This window comes from Pinus tabuliformis, chromosome X (assembly GCF_031772625.1).
Source record: "Pinus tabuliformis cultivar Carrire ecotype Pingquan chromosome X, CPIR1, whole genome shotgun sequence".
Lineage (NCBI taxonomy): Eukaryota > Viridiplantae > Streptophyta > Pinopsida > Pinales > Pinaceae > Pinus > Pinus tabuliformis.
In genome coordinates, this window is record NC_142308.1 from 838,019,689 (window position 1) to 838,039,581 (window position 19,893).

The 19,893-nt window shown below is 36.9% G+C and overlaps 1 protein-coding gene and 1 pseudogene across 3 annotated transcripts in view; one reads left to right on the forward strand and one right to left on the reverse strand.

Annotated features, from left to right (window-relative positions):
• Positions 1-4,009: 4,009 nt before the first annotated feature.
• Positions 4,010-4,831, reverse strand: LOC149142354 (large ribosomal subunit protein uL4 pseudogene; annotated as a pseudogene).
• Positions 4,832-8,678: 3,847 nt separating this feature from the next.
• Positions 8,679-19,893, forward strand: part of EOL1 (ETO1-like 1) — a 132,915-nt gene continuing 121,700 nt past the window's right edge. The window contains exons 1-3 of one of the 3 annotated variants that reach the window (XM_089448842.1): positions 8,679-9,733; positions 11,073-12,824; positions 12,983-13,274. In XM_089448842.1, coding sequence (XP_089304968.1) covers positions 9,588-9,733; positions 11,073-12,824; positions 12,983-13,274 — 2,190 coding nt within the window. In that variant the 5' untranslated portion in view covers positions 8,679-9,587. The remainder of the gene's footprint in view (positions 9,734-11,072; positions 12,825-12,982; positions 13,275-19,893) is intronic. The other 2 variants (XM_089448841.1, XM_089448840.1) reach the window with 2 other exon arrangements.

Sequence of the window (19,893 nt, forward strand, 5' to 3'; positions counted from 1 at the left end):
CTTTTGCCTATATTAGAAGAGATTTCGAGAATTGCATTATCTTTGATTTCTTTCACATGTTTGCACAACTACAGGGAAAGAATCAGGAGGCTGATGGTTTATCAAAGGATGGCCTGCGTCTGGAGAAGGACCACTATATATATATATATATTTAAGTGTAGGTGGTGCCTTCCTTTTCTATTTATAATATCCAATGAAACCAAATACAACGTTTTGGTGTCCTCAACCTGCCCCGAAGGGAAACCAAGTCTGTTGGCCACCTGAGTTTGCTATAAGTAGTCCAAAAAAAAAATTTCACCAGTCTTTCCATCCAGGCTATATGCACTAAGTAATTGAAAGTACTTAACAAACTAAGAACTATCATATAAACATCTGAAAAGAGAGGTGTACGCTAGAAGCAGTAGAAACATTGAAGGATTATTCCTTCCGGTCATCAGTAATTAGATCAGCGTTGGTAGGGGTTGCCATAGGTTCCGTGGGAGCTTGGGTCATCTGAGCCAACCTCTGTTGGATCTCATCCAACTTGTTATCCTGCATAATCATAATCACTTGCAAATTCTTCATTTCCTTTTTGAGGTTTGGCATCCCTTGGGCAATTTCGGCCACTTCTCCTACCACCTGCTCCAGCACCTTCACAAGTAGTCGTTTTAAAACCCAATAGACATGAAGAGCTTGCCTGTAGAGCGTCACCTGTCCTCGAGTGTTGCCAAGGTCTTGGATTATGTCTGCCCATTCCTCTATCTCAGGGTCTGACTGCTCTTCCATCACATTCGCCTCCATTTCTTGTATTAGTTGGCGGATGTCTTCATTTGTACCCTCTCTGTAGGCTCTCGCAGCTTCCTGGACAACAGTCATCATGGATCTCCTCCCCCTCCGTTGGCTAGCAGGCATTGCGGTTGACGGGTCAACTCTATTATGATGGCTTGGATGTCCTCTGCCTCCACGCTCCCTTCCTTGGACCAGGCGTGCCATCTTTCCTTTTATTATTGCCTGTTTACAATTTTCATCAGCAGAAGTTAGATTTTGAGGATTTACAAACTTGCCCTCCTCCTTAACTTCCTTATCTCTTATCCCACCTCCCCTGCTCCAGTCATCTTCATTTGTCTGAGGTTTCCGGTGATTATCTTCTCTCGGATGCAGGAAGGTAAGTAAACCTTCTGTCATACTAACCAACGCCTGAGCCAGGTGCAGAGTTTTCATGTCTTGCCTCTCTACCTCCCTCTTACCATTCGTCATGGGGTGAGCGGTCTGGTCCTCAGTATTTCTCCCCAGACTATCTTCTGGACCACACATCCTCCACCCTTCTTGTGCCACTCCCTGCTTGAACCCCATTTCTTCTATACAGTGCATGGCAGAGTAAAAGGCAACCCCGCGCCTACTCTCTTCCTCCCCGGAGGTAGCCAGCAGCCCTCTTTCTTCCATCATACCATTCAAAACAGAGAGAAAATCAGAAGAAGGTCCAGAGATGACATACCCGAAATCACAATTTCCCGTCGAGGCTCCCACCGGTTGCGCTGCTCCCTGCTCCTCTTCCTCTCAACGCGCCTTACCTATCGTTCTCCACTTCACCACCTTCAAATAATACATCCCACCTGTCCCACTTCCTATCTCACTACCGTCGCCAATTCTGCATTTCTCTCTCATCCCACTCTTTCCACTCTGTTTTCTCAAAATTCGCGCTGACATGCAGTACTCTACCATGGCATGATGGGCGGCTACCGGCAGAAGGTGGTCTCTCTGTCTTGCCGCGCTCATAATTTTTCCCGCTGCCCTCACCTGTTCTCCTTCTCACCCCGACCAGGGGGAGAAGGACCATTATATTATTGCAGAGAAAATCAATGATAAACTATTGGAGTTTCACCTTCAAATTAATAGGGCCCATTTTTAGACCTTAGAGAATGGTGTTTGTGCATGCATACTTTAGCTAATTTGTTTATTGTTTTCCCTAGTTTTGCTAATTCATTTTTGTTTTTCCCGTCTTGAACAAGTCTTTTACTACGATCTTTTAACACGCTGAAATGAGTAGATTAACTGTTTTTTGATAAGATACAAATATGTATATCGGTTTAGTATTGTATTCTCTCTTGGTTCATTTTTTTTAAGACTCGACATTGTTTTCGTAGTTCCTTAAATTATGATATATTTGTATATAGTTAAAAGCACCTAATAATATATATACCGAATATATTTTTATCCATGTCAATATGAATATGAACAGAAATACGAGTTTTTTACTCGGAAAAGAACTCTCATTCTCGCCTTATCATGGATAAACAATTCTCATAAAATAGCATCGCAAACGTCAATTTCACATATAAAAGAACGTCATAAACATGTTGAGCATAATAAATATTGATATCACATACGAAAAGTCACAAATATATTGGTTCTTTCATATCCTGACTTAGAGGTTAGTTGTCGTAACCATTTGTTTTCTTATATCATTCATCCCATTTATTACATTTTACGTGTAAGCTTTTAAACGTGATGGCGTCGTATTAAATAGAAAAGTAATTGCATTGAAAGAAGTAACCACATTAATTCTTTGTCGGTGTTGTACCATTAATAAAATAAAATAAGAAAGAAAAATCATATCAACTGAGGTGTTTGTCGCTGCATTCTATAGCTGTAAATGTAAAGACGGTACACATTTTTTTTTAATTAAAATGATTATTAAATATAATATAATAATTATAGGTTAAAGATTAAAATGTTTTATATTTTAATAAATAGATATGGAAGTGTTTAATAATTATAAAATTAATTAAAATTTTAACTTTTTATTGGTTAGTTTAGGTGTGGTTTGAGCAGTGGTGAGTAGCATTTAAGTTAAAAAAATTACTCAAAAAAGTTAATTAATTAATTTATATATATATATAAAATTAATTAAAATGATGGTTAAATATAATATATGAAAAAATAATATTTTATAATTTAATATGGAAATGTTTAATAATTATAATATTAATTAAAATTTTATTATTTAAAAAATTAATATAAATTTAAAATAAAGGTATGTTTTAATATTTAATTGGTTTCAATAATTAAGTTTATAGTTTATCTTGTAAATGTTTTGGAGTTTTTTGGTCATATTTTTTGTAGAATTTGTCCATAATTTAGTAGGGATTTGTTGGAATCACATATTTGAGTTGTGAACTCTCCTAACCCAGGTGCTCAAGTTGTGAACTACAAGAAATTTGGAGGAGTAGACATTGTGCACAAATTCACTCACCAATCAATTCATATTATTTATTCAAAGCCAAATTACAACCCACATAAATACTACTCATGAGATCCAACAAATTTCAAACAAGGAGAATATTGTTGAGAAAATCTCTCAACAAAACTCCAACAACCAACAACCCAATCCTAGCTATTTACTAATGTAAGCATTATTTCCAAGTCCCCCCTTTAATGTTTACATTACATCATTACACAGATTAATACAAAAATGACAAATGACAGTTCACATGTCACATCTGCCTAACTGGTCTTCCTCGACACTCACCCCCACTTTGAAGTCTCCAGGACAATGGTCTTTTCACCACCACAATCTTCGAGTCTCTCATTCAACTCATTTAAGACATAATCACATCTCACCATCTTTGATGAACTTTGTATAATTGACGCTTCTCGATCTCCCAAAGGACAATCTCAATACCGGACTATATTCAACAATCAATTATGTAACTGACCTTTCTACACACATGGATCTCATAAAATTAACATGTAATTGATGCTCTTGAAGCCCGAAGCACAACAAGATCCATCAATATATAACATATTCACACAATCAAACTAGCAATACATTCTCTCGGCACTGAAGAACGTCGAGAACCACTAGTTTAATTATATTCTTCTATTCATTAATTGGTTTTGCACTTTTTACAAACAAACCAACAATTTAACAAAGAAGACAACAAAACCAATCACACTCCATAACTACTCTCCTCTATTCCACCCTGCACAATGCGAACAAAGCTCTTCAAAACTGGTTCGTTGGTGAAAATTAATTGAAACAAATAATCTGGATCTTCAGTGGCTTCCACTTAATTTCCCTGTTGATGGGTTTCACAACAGACTGGATTTCATCAAAATTTACGATCCTTGCCAGATCCGAATTGACCATCTTCGCACGAGGCAGAACATATCCCTTCTTCTACACAGACTCCTTCTCAAAGCCCCCAAAAGTACTATCAAGCTTCTTAAAAGCAGACTTTGTCCATATAATAAAACGACCCAAATGCCGACTTGGATCAAGCTTCAAAAAATTCAATCTATCAAAGCACGCGATCTCCACACCCAAAATATTCTTGAAAGCCTTAACACGTTTAGCCCATTTAGCGGCAAAAACAATCAAAGGATCCTTGCGTGAAACATATCGTCTGTTCCTCATCTTACCCTTATCGACATAAATACTTTGACTTTTCTTGACCTTTTCCACGTCCGCAAAAGCACCAACCTTCTTCAAAACCTTCAAAGCAGTCGAGGTTTTCTCGACCCCTTCGATGCCATCACTGAGAACGAGCAACAACTCTGGGATGGATTCGATCATTTGACCTCGGGCCATGAAGACGGCGGGGATCGCAGAGACCGCCGCGTGTCTCTTCTAGTTTAAGTTGATTTTCCGATGCCATTTTCACCATATTTTCTTGGGGGAAAACACTGTCCACCATGACAAATTCTCACTCGCAAATCTAATTACAACATCACATAAAAGCAAAAAGAATAAACAGTTGTGTAGATCCACACAAAACACTCAAACACACCTCCACACTCATTTATCTACTCTAATTTATGTACAGATAATTAAATCTCACATCTCTCCCATCTTTCTGGGTGCTCCCTTGAGGGAGTCAAGCCCGTACAGGCTCTGATACCAACAATAAATTTGGAGGAGCAGACATTGTGCACAAATTCACTCACCAATCAATTTGTATTCTTCATTCAAAGCCCAATCGCAACCCACATAAATAATACTCATGAGATCCAACAGATTCCAAACAAGGAGAATATTGTTGAGAAAATATATCAACAAAAATCCAACAACCAACAACCCAATCTGACCTATTTACTAATGTAACTCTCCTTAATCTAGGTGCTCCAACAACCAACAACCCAATCCTACCTATTTACTAATGTAAGCATTATTTCTAAGTGAACTCTCCCTAATCCAGGTGCTCCAAGGTTTTTTAGGGCGTTGAATCCATATATATAGTGAAAACCATATTTTAAATAACAAAATTTTATGTTTCACCAAACTTTGACCAAAAACTCCAAAACAAGGTCTAAATTAGTGTGTGTATATATATATATATATATATATATATCGGAAGAAAAATCATAACTTTCTATTAAGGAAATACAAAGTTACATTAGCATATGCATAAAATGCATTAAGTTAAATTCCTAAAAAAACTAGTAGGAACAAAAGAGACTAGCTGGAAAAAAAAAACCAATAGCTATTAAAATAAAATTGTTTATAGCCATATATGGTTCTTTCCCATATTAACCAAATCATTTTACATTTTATGAACCGTTGTTGAAAGCATTTACATTAAAAAAAAAAAAAAATGAGAAATTTAAGCATCTTATATACATTATACATAAGTAAAAGGTTGCTGGTGGAAATTTTGATCAACTCTATCTAGATGTTCTGTGACCAACCATTCCCCATAATTTATCTAGTAACTTTCTTGGACCATAAAATTTGCTTTAAAATTCCTTTCCATGTAGGTGTGAAATTAAAAGCATGTTTTCACTGGAAAACATCTTCAAAAATGAGAAGCAATGTGTGACTATGATATCTTTGAATATCGAAGTCTAAATTAAATATTATAATAATAATATAGTTTAAATATTATAATATAGTTTAAATTAAATATTATAATAAATTTTTTTGATTTGATTTGATTATGATTTTTTATTTTTCAAAACTTATTTTTAAATATATCTTAAATAAAGTCTTTTGGTAGAAATCACATGAGAGAATTTTTTTGGCCAAAGCTTTTCGAACCAACAAGTGTGGTTCATCATCAGGAATAGATGAAGAGGCAGACCATGGCAAAAGCTTAAATAGAGAGCAATGTAGAGGCACAATTTCAAGTAACGACTATATTTGAACAATGATGTTTAAATTATAATATTAGTTTATTAATATATTAAAAACAAATATTATTAAGTAACAGTTATATTAAATTGTTAATTTTTGAAAAAAAAGTTTAAATAATGATATTATTTCATTAATTTATTTAATAATAAATTAATGAAACAATATCATTATATATATATATGTTATAATGATATTGTTTCATTAATTTATTATTAAATAAATTAATGAAATAATATCATTATTTAAACTTTTTTTTCAAAAATTAACAATTTAATATAACCTTTACTTAATAATATTTGTTTTTAATATATTAATAAACTAATATTATAATTTAAACATTATTGTTCAAATATAGTAGTTACTTGAAATTATGTCTCTACATTGCTCTCTATTTAACCCTTTGCCATGGTTTGCCTCTTCATCTGGTCCTGATGATGAACCACACTTGTTGGTTTAACCTTTACTTACTAATATTTGTTTTTAATATATTAATAAACTAATATTATAATTTAAACATTATTGTTCAAATAGAGTAGTTACTTGAAATTATGTCTCTACATTGCTCTCTATTAAAGCCTTTGCCATGGTTTGCCTCTTCATCTGGTCCTGATGATGAACCACACTTGTTGGTTCGAAACGCGTCGGCAAAAAAAATTCTCTAGTATAATTTCTACCAAAAGACTTTGTTTAATTCATTATGGATCACAAAAACTTAAATACATAAATATATTCAACTTCTTAAAAAAAAACCTCTCTTTCAAATTTATAATGCGATTTTTTTTACAAAATTTACATCAAAATTACTATGAAAAAAACCACAGCGTAAAAAATTTAAACCATAACCTATATTAAATTTATAACATACATAAAATATTATTACACGTCTATGCTCATAATTAAAAATGGACAAATAAAATAGTAAACCAGTGACAACGACTTTTTCGTCTATTCAGTTATTTGAAAATAATAAAGGACAAGATTATGAACAAGCCAAAAAAACTTAATTTATATAAGGCGCGTTTAAGCGATATGCATGACTAGTAATGATCAGTGATGAAAACGAAAGATTAGGTTAACCGCCATGTTTAGTATTGAATTTGTTACGAGATTTGTATTAAAAATCGAATCATAACAAAAGTATCTTTTAGAAATAGGCCTACGAAGTATGAAGTCAGTCTTATCACTTTCTCATAAATTTACTTTTTATATAAACTTTACAAAATCTCCACTCTTTTTATTTGATAAATTTATTTTTTTCTATAAATTTTAAAAATCACTAATTTATTTTTATAATTAATTAAAAATTGATTTAAGTTTAAAAATAATAAATTTACAATTCAAAGAAATTATTATAAAATTAAATTAAAAATGGATTTATGTTTAAAAATAATAAATTTATAATTAAAAAATTATTATAAATTTCAATTTGATTTTAAAATTTCATATATAATTATTAATTATAAAATTAATAAATATTTAATAATGAATAATTAATAAATATTTAATAATGAAAGAATATATTATAATTATGTGGATATATATTTTTATTAAATTTTGATTTTATGGTTATGAATCAAAGATGTTCATATAGTTTGGTGATTTATATTTTTTATCTCCTAATCCATAACTATTTTCACATTATTTTATTTGATTATAAATTTACTATATAATTTATTGATGAATATATATTTGTGAAAAATACAATAATTGGGTCTTCTCATCTCCTTATCATTCTCTTTAAACATTTCCTAGTATCATTTTCTTTTTCTTTTATGGATAGATAAATAAATGAAATTTTAGATAGTAAATTCTTTATATCTTTAATTCTATATTTTATTTCCATATATGTAATCAAATGAAATATCATGTAATTTATGCGGAAAAATCTTTTATAAACTCTGTTTTTATATATATATATATAATTTGATTATAATTTTTTAAAGTAATCCATAAGTAAATATATGTTCTGTTTTTATATATATTGATTAAATTTTTTTAAAATAATTTATGGGTAAGTATATGTTTTTTAAAGGTAAAATGGTTAACCATTCTCTTTCTCTTCAGTATTTTTATAAAATATTTGAACTACGCCATTGAAAAATTATTATTCACTATTTTTATTTCACTCTTTATTATTTTTAATCCCATTCAAAAATAATTTAACAGAGCAGTCGTGCTTTTGCCATCGACGTTCAACAACAAAAACGACTTAACAACTTTACCAGTTTTTTATTTACCGTGAGAGTTGTCCTCTCTATTGGAAAAAAAAGTCATTATCAAGAAAAGTATAATAGGGTAATCGCAATGTGTGTGGGTAAGAAAAGGATGTTAGTAAAGAGGACAAGATTGAAGAGACCCTCGTGTCCAGCGTGCTTGCTTACGTGGCCAGGTTGGAGGAAGTAAGTTTGTACGTTGGAAAAGGCTATACAATCAATGGAATTGACCAGATGTAGCCTTTTTTTTATGACATTTAGGTTAAAAGACCCGGTTCCAAGGCCAAGAGGCCAAGCTCAATCACGTGGGCCTTGAGCAAACTAAAAGGAAAACTCCTTTGTTAAGGTGGGCACTTAACCAGATAATCTTCAATGATCTTGTCACAGCTCGGATCTGTGTATATGTCTATTTATTATGTGGCCTACCCAATCCATGATAGCTTTATCATCCAAGAAATTGTTCGTTCATCGTGTGGGTCTGTGATGGCAGCTTAGTATCATATGAAATTCAATCAGGAAAGATCAGCCTTTTTTCTCAGTGGTCTATAATTAAGTGAGTTATGGGCTCCAAATTATCTCCTACCCGGGCATTATGGTCACTGGGCAACACTTTACTGTGTTGGTATGTGTGAAAAGCAGCAATAATAATAATAATATATTAATTGGCATGTTGTGTTATATTCACTTTTAAGGGAAGGGTCACAGAGTGCACCATCCTGTCAGGTCTGCATCACTCAGCAGGCACTGGGATCCAACTCTCTTTTTCTTGGCATTTGCATGTGTGTTTGTTTGTGTCCCAACTATTTACAGCTTTTCTTCCAATTCCCAATAGTCAAGCAGCACTCCATTTTCTTCACAGTGTATTCTGCCCTGCCATTGCAATCATTTCATCCTTACTCGACAATATTAAACCTTAATCAATCTTTGTTTCCTCCATTGATTATCTCAATCTCAACTCAGGTGGGCATAATTTATTTAGATATAGAAAGACAGACTTTTAAGATAATAAAGCTTTCGTACTCTGTGCCTTCAATGTAACTTCTGATAGATGGTGGTGTACCTACACCAGCAGGACATTAGCGGAGCACAACCCTGCCGCCTTCCCTCACTTCCCCCTTTCTCTGTGAAAGCTTATCTCTTGGCGGTGGCAGCTGTTTGAAACATAAACTGGTGATGGATTAGCGGCCCAGAAAGGCAAGGCATGGGAGAATACTGGGCGTACGCAGGGCCTTTCGGGATCTGTGAAGTGTTTGTTTTGTAAGATGAGAAGCTTGTGGCTTACAGATTCGTGCAAAGATAGCCAGGTTCATGCCCTCAACCCCATTGAAAGGACTCCCCAGTCCTGGCTCCAAGTCGAAAGAGGAAAGCTTGCGAAAATGTCTTGCTCCGATCCTTCCTCCTTTTACAAGTATGTCTCTACTAATCTCTGTCCGATTTGTATAACGGTGATTTCTTTGACAGGAAGCTCTTTCTAGCTTGCTCATATTTATGCTGTGTAGAGTTGTGGTTAGTGTGAGATTTGATTTTGAGGGTGTGCTTGGTCCCCTGAAATAGAAACTAAAAGTCATAACTTTTCTGAAACATTCGGGTTTGAAGCTAGACTTTGCCTTAATCCACGCGAAATAAAACATAACAGGGAGAGTGGAGATGAAACTCTCTAAAAATAGAATAAACGTCAAATTTAGCTGCTAATTCAGGACCTTTACCAGTATATATCTTTATAAAATGTTTTCTTTGACGACTAACATAGACAACAGTACATAGGCCTTTTATAACAAGGCCATCGCACCCGCCAGAAGGCTAGCTAAGGGCAAAATTGGGCTGGTTACAAACCAAAAGTGCACACTGCACTACTATAGGCCCCTTGGACATATAATAGAAGTGTATAAGGTGCATAGAGTGAATAAATAAAAGTATAATTAAACGGCCAAATCTTCCGAAACAAGCATCAGCCCATCATATTCTGGGAGCAGCAGGAAGGGGTCCCAACATTGGGCAGCTGGTCGTCGTGTCCTTGGGGGTTGGGGCCTAACCAGTAGCAGAAGCCTCAGGGTTGGTGACAATTGGTACCCAGCCATCATTGTGGGGTTCTGGTGTCTACTCAGCCTCAGAGATGCTAACCTTGAGCATAGGGAACTTATTATTATGCTGCGCAGGCTGGGATGGCTAACTTGTGTTACCATTATATATCCTATTTTGTAAGCATCCTATTTTATGACAATCTGACGTGAATACAGTAAGATTGCTTTTATTTTTGTAAATGCTGTAAAATTGTCCTCTTAATGTAACCTCTCCAGTTATGAAGCCTTTTCCCTTCACCAGACAGTTGTGTGTTTAGTCCAAGCCATGTTGCAAGCTGTCATAACAATGTTGAATCCAGCATAATGTTGGTCTCCCATCTACATAACACACCATCTCTGTTTGAACATGCTCTTCTTAAACTGAAACCTGCATGCTAATAATGTTTACTGCTTATGGTCTGAGAACGTAATTTATTTAAGTAGGAATTCTTTTTAGAAGTGAAATAAAGACACTGGAAATGATTCAGATGAATATTACCTGCTTTATGATTATCGCTGATTGTTTGTGTTCAAACTTCAAAGCATAAGTACTAGAAGTATTCAGGGGAATACCTACTGCACTAATCATTTCAGTTTATGTGCTTGGTATAGGCAGTTTGTGTCCTTAGCATAGGCAGTTGTTAAGAAGTTATTTTGTATTTATTTTTGTGAAACTTTGACATGCAGTTCATCACTTATCAAACTTGCAGAACCTCCCATAGAGCCGAATTTCAAACCACTAGATTATGTAGAAGTGCTGGCTCAGATTCATGAAGAACTTGAAGCTTCTCCCAACCATGGAAAGTCAGACCTTTATTTATTGCAATCTCAAGTTTTCAGGGGCCTTGGTGAAGTGAAACTGCTCCGGCGGAGTCTCCAATCTGCCTGGAAACATGCTAGTACTGTTCATGAGAAGCTTGTATATGCAGCCTGGCTGAAACACGAGAAACAAGGGGAGGAGATGATCAGTGACCTGCTCTCTCAGTGTAGCAAATGCCTGCAGGAATTTACTCCCTTGGATATTATTTCAGAATTTTCACCAAAAGCAGCTTCAAATGATTTCTCATATTCTCCCATTTCAAAAAACCAGGAACCTCTACTTCAATGTGGCTCTATGTCAGATCCTTCTTCAGATATTGTTGTTTTCCACATCGGAGAGGATGAAATAGTTTGTAATCGGCAGAAAGTTGCCACAATGTCTGCTCCCTTTCATGCCATGCTGAATGGTTGTTTCACAGAAGCACGGAAAAGAGACATAGATTTTTCTGATAATGGTATTTCTGCAAGAGGCATGCGTGCCATTTGTAAATTTAGTGAGACAGGTAAACTAAGTGATGATCTGTCACCAGATGTCTTGTTAGATATCCTGGCTTTTGCAAACAAGTTTTGTTGTGAGCAATTAAAGGATGCTTGTGACAGAAATCTAGCATCTTTAATTCATACTGAACAGGATGCAATAACTTTTATGGAATATGGCTTGGAGGAGGGTTCTCAGGTGCTAGTGGCTTCCTGCCTACAGGTGATCTTGCGTGAACTTCCTTATTCTTTACAACATGAACAAGTTGCAAAACTCTTTTACAACACTGACATGCGGAAGAGGTCAATAATGGCGGGCAGTGCTTCATTTGCTTTATATTCTTTATTAAGTGATGTTGCTATGAAGGATGATCTGAAATCAGATAAATCAGCCTTTTTCCTAGAATGCTTAAGAGAGTGTGCAACAACTAGCAGACAAAAATCATTGGCTGTCCATCAGCTGGGTTGTGTGATGCTTGCAAGAAGAGAGTATGATAAGGCTGAAAGGTTATTCGATGCAGCTGTAAATGAAGGCCACGTTTACTCTCATGCAGGTCTAGCAAGAGCAAAGTATAAGAGAGGATATAAGCATGCAGCCTATGATGAAATCAGTACTTTATTATCTTCTTGCAAGCAGTTAGGTTGGATGTATCAAGAAAGGTCTTTGTATTGTGATGGGAAAGAAAAATGGTTAGACTTGGAAAGAGCAACAGCATTGGATCCAACTCTTACCTATCCTTTTATGTACCGAGCTGCAGTATTAATGAGAGAGCAGAGTGCACATGCTGCACTGATAGAAATCAATCGTGTTCTAAGTTTCAAGTTGACACTTGATTGCCTGGAGCTTCGAACTTGCTTTTACTTGGCCCTTCAAGATTATAGGGGTGCATTGTCTGATATTCAAGCAATCTTAACTTTAAATCCAAACTATATGATGTATGGGGGTCGTGTGGGGGCTTCTCAATTGCGTAGTCTATTGATTCCACACGTGGAGCATTGGACAACTGCAGACTGCTGGATGCAGTTGTATGATCGATGGTCTTCTGTGGATGATATTGGGTCACTCGCTGTAATTTACCAAATGTTGGAGTCAGATTCTGGAAAGAGTCTACTTTTCTTCAGACAGTCACTTCTTCTGCTCAGGTTTGTTTGTCACATTGGAAGCGAATATTTTTTGGATGATATATAAAATATAGTTGCAAGTGACTATTAAAAGTTGGTTTTAATCATGCTGATTTTCTTTCTAGAATTGCAATATTGATCGATAAAATGTTGAGTATTGGGTGTTATTTATTGACTAGGTTAAATTGCCCCGAAGCAGCAATGCACAGTCTTCAGTTGGCCCGCCAACATGCAACCTGTGAGCATGAGCGTCTGGTTTATGAGGGATGGATCCTTTATGATACAGGTCATTGTGAAGAGGGACTGCGGAAAGCAGAGGAATCAATTGCCATCCAAAGGTCATTTGAGGCCTTTTTTCTTAAAGCATATGCTTTGGCAGATTCCAGCATAGATCCAGCATCTTCTGTTGTCATTGTATCACTACTGGCAGAAGCTTTAAAGTGTCCTTCTGATGGGCTTCGCAAGGGTCAGGTTTGCATTTATTCCTAACAGCAAATGCCTTGGAATGTAATTTTGTTCTGTGCAGATTGAGCATTAATTCTGGATTTATATTTTACTATTTTTCTCTTCCATTATTTCATTCACTAAGATGATCCAAATGTCTGTATGGGACATTTTTTGAGTCAGATCAGGTACTGAGCAGGATTCCCTATCCACCATATTTCAAATTATTTTTTTGATCACATGTCTTGTGTGTTAGCATTTGCGTTGCTCTAAAAGTGTTTACACCATGTTAGGGGTGCCTTCATGTGACTTCTTTTGCATGGCGAAAGCCTAGCCTTTTAGTTGTATCTCAGACCTTTTGGTTGATGACATTTGGAGAGCTTTCTATATCTCGTAGCTTGACCTTGGACTTGGTGCTAGATGTGGTGCACTCCTTGATGAGGTGGTTATCTTATGTGGCATTGATATCTTCCATAGACATGGTACTTGTGTTGAGGAGGATGGTTGCTTGCATGGGTGTTGGATCTATCTTGGAGGACAAGTACTAGGCAATAGTGGGAAGGGTGCTTAGCCTAAGGCATGTTAGGACTACTGGGCATGCCTTTGGAGGATGAGCACTTGACTTGAGGGTGCATTTCTTGCTGTTGTATATGGACTTAGGACACAAATGTTGAGGAGGAGTGTTGGAGCATTGGTTGCTTGTCTTGAAGAGTGAGGAGACTTGTGATAAGGAGAGATCACTTCACTTGGAGACCTTATCCTGAGGATTAGATTATGTTGCTTGTGAAACCTAGTCCATGCTACTATTGTTGGCAACCCTTTCCATATAAAGTGAGGAGAGAGTCTTTTGTTGTAGCATTCATGTAGCAAGCATGTAAGAGTTCATTAGATGATTTATATCTTGAAGATAAAATTGTCTTGATTCTTTGTACTTGTTTTCATTCAAGGGAGGAAGGTGCTAGTGTTTGTGATAGGCAGAACCTAGAGGAGACTTGGCGTGCTAGGATTTGAGTCCTTGTGTGAGATTGACCTATGATTTGTGGCAAGCTTGGAGAAACATAAGGATGGATTTGATGGTGTTGATGCTGGCTTGTTGAAGATTCCTTGGTGTGGCTAGATAGGTTGGTGGGATGTCTTATTAGGACTTTGTATTGCTGGTTAGGATTTACTATTGATGGTGGATGCCCTAGCTAGGGTTTGGAAGTGTTGAAGAATCCTAGCCCTTGATAAGCTTGAAGGACTATCTTGAACCAACTTGTGATAAGCTGTTGGTATGTACTTGCAACTCCATTCGTATGTCTATATGAAATGTGCTTTGCTGTCCAACCTCTGTGTACTTGCAAACATGATTTTTTGGCTTATATTCTCATGGTGAATGAGTAGTTTCCAGGCTGTTTGATATGCTGATTTATGATGAACAGTTAGGATTTTGTATTGCTGGTTAAGGTTTGCAGCTTGCTATTAATGGTGGATGCCCTAACTAGGGTTCTGAAGTGTTGAAGAGTCCTAGCTTGTGATAAGCTTGAAGGACTATTTTGTACCAGCTTGTGATAAGCTTGAAGGACTATTTTGTACCAGCTTGTGATAAGCTTGAAGGACTATTTTGTACCAGCTTGTGATAAGCTGTTAGTGTGGAAAAAGTCAGGATTAAATCCCCAAAACGTGATTTTTTTGGCTGGCCGATTAAATCGGCCGATTTTTTCCCAGTTGAAAAAGTCGGGATTAAATTGGGACTTTTTCCAAATAATCGTGAATGAGGTAGTTTCTTTAACGATTTTTTATTTTTGTTTTTGAAAAATCGGAATTTTATTGAAAAAGTCAGGATTTAAAAAAAATGAATATTTTTGTATTTTTTTAATTTTGCCAACTTTTTCAAAAACTCCCGACTTTAACGACTTTTTCAATTTCTGGACCCTTGCCGATTTAATCCCAACTTCGACTTTTTCCACATTGATTTGTAACTCCATTCTTATGTCTAGATGAAGTGTGCTTTTCTGTCCAAACTTCTGTGTACTTGCAAACCTGATTTTTCGGCTTATATATTATAGTCATGGTTAATGAATAGTTTCTAGGTTGTTTGATATGCTGATTTATGATGAACAGTTAGCATATTTTGTTGAGTTAATAAGTATAAAGAAGCTAAGAGGGCAGATTTGTGGTTGCAACAAATTTGTTATATGTTGGGGATGCTCTGATGGATAGAAATATAGTTCTCCTCATTACAATTGTTTGGTGTTTATGTTTTTGGTGGCCTTGTGTATTTTTGATTGAGCATTAGTGAAATATATGCAACTGTAATATATATTTCATACTCAGTTCTAAGGTTGACATTTCACAAGAAATAGATCCAAGGAACCTCAAGGTTGATGTGAAATTTCTGAAATTGCATCGAGCATGTTTTCTCAAAATTTTCACATGGTATTAGAGCTGATTTAACTAGGATCACTCTCTTTGTGAAAAGGGAGTTGTGTATTTTAGTTGTCCTGTACTTGGAGAGGTGCTTGACCTATTATAGGTTGCCAGGTGTGAAATCCTGGTGTTCTTCGGAAGAAGATTTTGAAGCTTAGTTTGCAAGGATGATTACTCTTTAGTCTTCGAGAGTGTGATAGGTTGGAAGGGGCTCCCATTTTTACACCTTAGAAGAGCAAATTGTAAATGCCAAAGAGATCAATCCCTAGGAGTATGTTGAGACAAATATCGTTGCACATAATGATCCAAAACTATTGGTCGAGCATAAAAAAAGAATGCCAAGGCAAAGAAATTTGATCTTCTATTGGTGAGTGGTAATTTGGTCACTCACTTCTAGAGAATAAGATGAACAAGGAGATTAATGAATGTTTTCATTGCATTATACTAGAGTGCGAGTGTCTCTAAGAAGATGCTCTTAAGAAACAAGCTTTTAGCGATGAGTGACGTAGAGATGGTGGTTAACTGCCTAGTTATGATTATAGAGTTCAAAGGTTAGTTCGATGCCATAGCTATACATATTCTTAATAAACATAAAAGTAAAACCATTGGCAATAGCATATTACATAGAGATTTACCTTGGAAAGCCAAACTAGGAAAACTAGCAAATTGTTTAGAGTTGCACTAGTAACTTTATCATCAATCAACTCCATTGTTTTCATTACAATATATGGGATTCTGCTTCATCAAAAACCCCTAATCCATTAAGCCAGATTAGATTACAATGTCAATTCTTTAACCAAAATTAGAAAACCATCGGTTGAAACACCATGTGCTACAAAACTGCTAAATGTGAAAATCGTATGTCGAAAACTGTCAAAACATACACAAAAACTGCGCTTTTATTTTTGGCTCCGGGGGTTACACCATTGAACCCTAGGGTAGGGGGCAAGCCCCTAGATGGTGGGGGTTGCCTCTTTGTTGTACCCAATGCATCTAAATCGTGCGTGGGTTTTTAGCCTGCAAAGAATATAACATGTGCCCAAATTTTTTCATCTTAGAAACCTTTTGTCAAAGGTGTTTGTGCTCATCAGAGGTTACCTACTTTTGATAAGGTTTGGGTTGACTTTGTCTAGGAAGAGATAATCTTAGAATCTTAATCAAAAGCAAAGAGACACAATCCTCATCTAGAGGATAAGAAAGGGAAACAATAAAAGACACAAGAACGGTAAGAAGGAAGAATCAAGCCAAAGTAAGAAGGATTTGAGTGATGTGAAATGTTTTAGGTGTCAACAAAGGGGACATTTCTTTATCCATTTTCTTGACACAAAATTAGGTTGCAATGAGTAGGCACTGTAGCAAGAGTGGATGAGCTAGCACCCTATCTTGAGATTGTCTTCATGGTTTATTGTTCATCTTCTAACAGTGTGGTGTGTTGGGTGCTATGTGGACAATGGAGCATCAAAACATATGATAGCAAATTCTTTAACAAGCTTCAAGTGCAAGTAGGAGGAATGAGTGTGGAGTTGGGTGATACTGGTACTTATATTGTGAAAGGATTGGGCTTCATCTTCTTCTAGATTTCATCAAGTGATGTTCTTGAGTTGAATGATGTTTTGTTTGTTCATGGTTTGAAAAAAATCTTCTTTCGGGTTCTTGTATGATAGATTTCCAACGTAGAGTTGCATTTGAAGGACAATGATGCACTATCGACGATTGTAGTCTAGCAAGTTTGAGGAATTTGGCTAGAGGTGCATGAGATGGTGGACTTTATTGGTCGCTTACCGATCATGTGGCACTTGTACATGCTAATGAAAAGTTGGGTGAGCCTTCTAGCTTTGAGGAGGCCCATGAAAAGGAGTGTTAGGATGCCATGATTGAGGAGTTTAACTCCATTCCACAAAATGATGTTTGGGAGATTGTATTGAGGCCCATGGGGAAATCATTGGTTGATTCTAGGTGATGGTACAAGATCAAACCTAAGTTACCGGAAATGCTACCCCCAACTCTCGGAAATGCCACCCCCAACTCTCGGAAATGCCGTTCGGCGTTTTGGATACAGAAACATGTACAAAACGACTTGCAAACGACATGGAAACGTTTCCGCCACGTTTCACTTTTTGGAAACGATTAGCCTAAGATTGGAAACGTTTCAAAGGAGTTTCAAGAAAATTTGATACGTTTCCAAAAAAATTGGATAGGTTTCCATAAAACATGGATACGTTTCCAAGTTTCCAGTTTGTAATATCTCTTATCAGGAATATTCCTCAAACACAAGCAAACTCCAACCAGAGATGGACTGGGAGGGCTTTTACCAGATATGTCGCCTCTGAAAAGAGGACGAGATCCGGAGGCTACCTGGCCCTTTCCAGACTCTGTCTAAGAGTATAGGAGAACACACAAGTGGTATAATAGCCGAGAATGCTCAAAGAGATGCAAACAACAATGGTGCAACATATAACAATATAACCATAAGTAGATACTCAAGAAATGCAGAGAGAAATGTTAAGCCATTTTATTATACTGAGTAATAGAATGAGTACAGGAGGTGATCAGAAAGATGGCACCTCGACTTGCACAAGGCAAGTGAAGATATACACTCAGAATAGCAAAGGAATGGCCCCTCTTTGAACTGCGTCCTAGCCGCTAGAGAACTATTGTGCTACTGTTGCTGCTAGAAATCAAATGAGGATTTGGGGCTGCTCCCCTCCTCAGAAAGGGCTGAAACTCTGGAATCAGACTCTACTCAAGAAACCCAGAAAAACCCAAAAAGCTCTCCTAGAATGGCCGACCCCCAGAAAATCACCCCCTTGGGGTTCTGTGCAGTCCCTCAATGCTTTGCGCTGCCACCGAATGATACCCTCCAGAAATCTGCCTGAAACCTCTGTTGGAACTCTCCAATATGCAAAGGGTTGATCCCCTGCTCTCTCTCTCTCAGCACAAATCCTACTGCAAACCCTCAACTCAGATTCCTGCCAGAAAGAACTGCGTCATCCCTCTCAGTGCTGGCAGTCCTCCAAAACTCTGATGAAACTACTAATGAAATGCTGATAAAACTATTGCTAAAGTGCCAATGGAAATACCTTGCCCGAGCAGGCACTCGAAGTCCCCCGGGCTAAGGGTGAGATCTCCAAACGGAGACACTCAATGCACTAAACAGCGCTGCAAACTAGCTAAACAACCAGCGTGCTCTAAGTTGAAATGACTATCACAAATGCTCATAACTGAATGCTCAAAATGAGGGGACTCCTCTCTCCTTTATAGCCTTTGCCTCTCTCAATCCCAAGGCTCACCTCCTCCTGCGTGATTCCTCTCTTGCCACGTGTTTCTTCCCTCCTGCGCAGTCCCTCCATGTGTCTGTGTGGGCTCTATTTCTGCGTCCCCCTTTGGTCCCCTTGGCTCCCCCTTAAGTCACAACGTTGTGCTACTAGGAAGTGACTTTTTATTCTAAAAGTGAGTTATGTCCCCCGTCCTCACTTTTTATTTACAAATAACTATAGAAGACAAAAATTGAACAAAATCGAATATTCCAATTAGCCATGGCTAATTAGGAATATTACAGTCTCCCCCGACGAAATGTTGTTTGTCCTCGAGCAACTGAAGTGATGGATGCCGCAAGATCTTCTCACTCTCCCAAGTGGCATCCTCATCCGGCAAATTCTTCCACCTCACCAAGAATTCTCGGACCGTCCTGCTCCGCAGCTGCCTCTCCCTGGTATCAATGATAGCCTCCGGCTGTAAAACCAAATGCCCCTCATCATCCATGGGTGGTAGCTCATCTGTCACGGTCACCTGCTGCTCCAATGCCTTTTTCAGGCATGATACATGAAAAACGTTATGAATCTTGCTGCCTTGGGGTAGCTCCAACTCATATGCAACCTGTCCAATCCTGCGTATCACCCTGTATGGCCCATAAAAGCAGGGCTTTAGCTTCTCAGCCCCCTTCTGCTTCAGTGACGACTGTCGGTATGGCTGTTATCGTAGGTAGACCATGTCCCCTACCTCGAACTGTCTCTCCACCCGACCCCTGTTGGCATACAACTTCTGTTGGTTCTATGCTGTAGCCATGTTGTCCTTGAGAGCTCGGAGGATATCCTGACTCTCTTGGATCCAAATCTTGGCTCTAGGAGCCTTGCTATCACCAAACATCACGTCAGCAAAAGATAAAGGATGAATCATGATACCCATATAAGGCATAGAATGGTGACATACCAATGGACATGTGATGTGAAGTATTGTA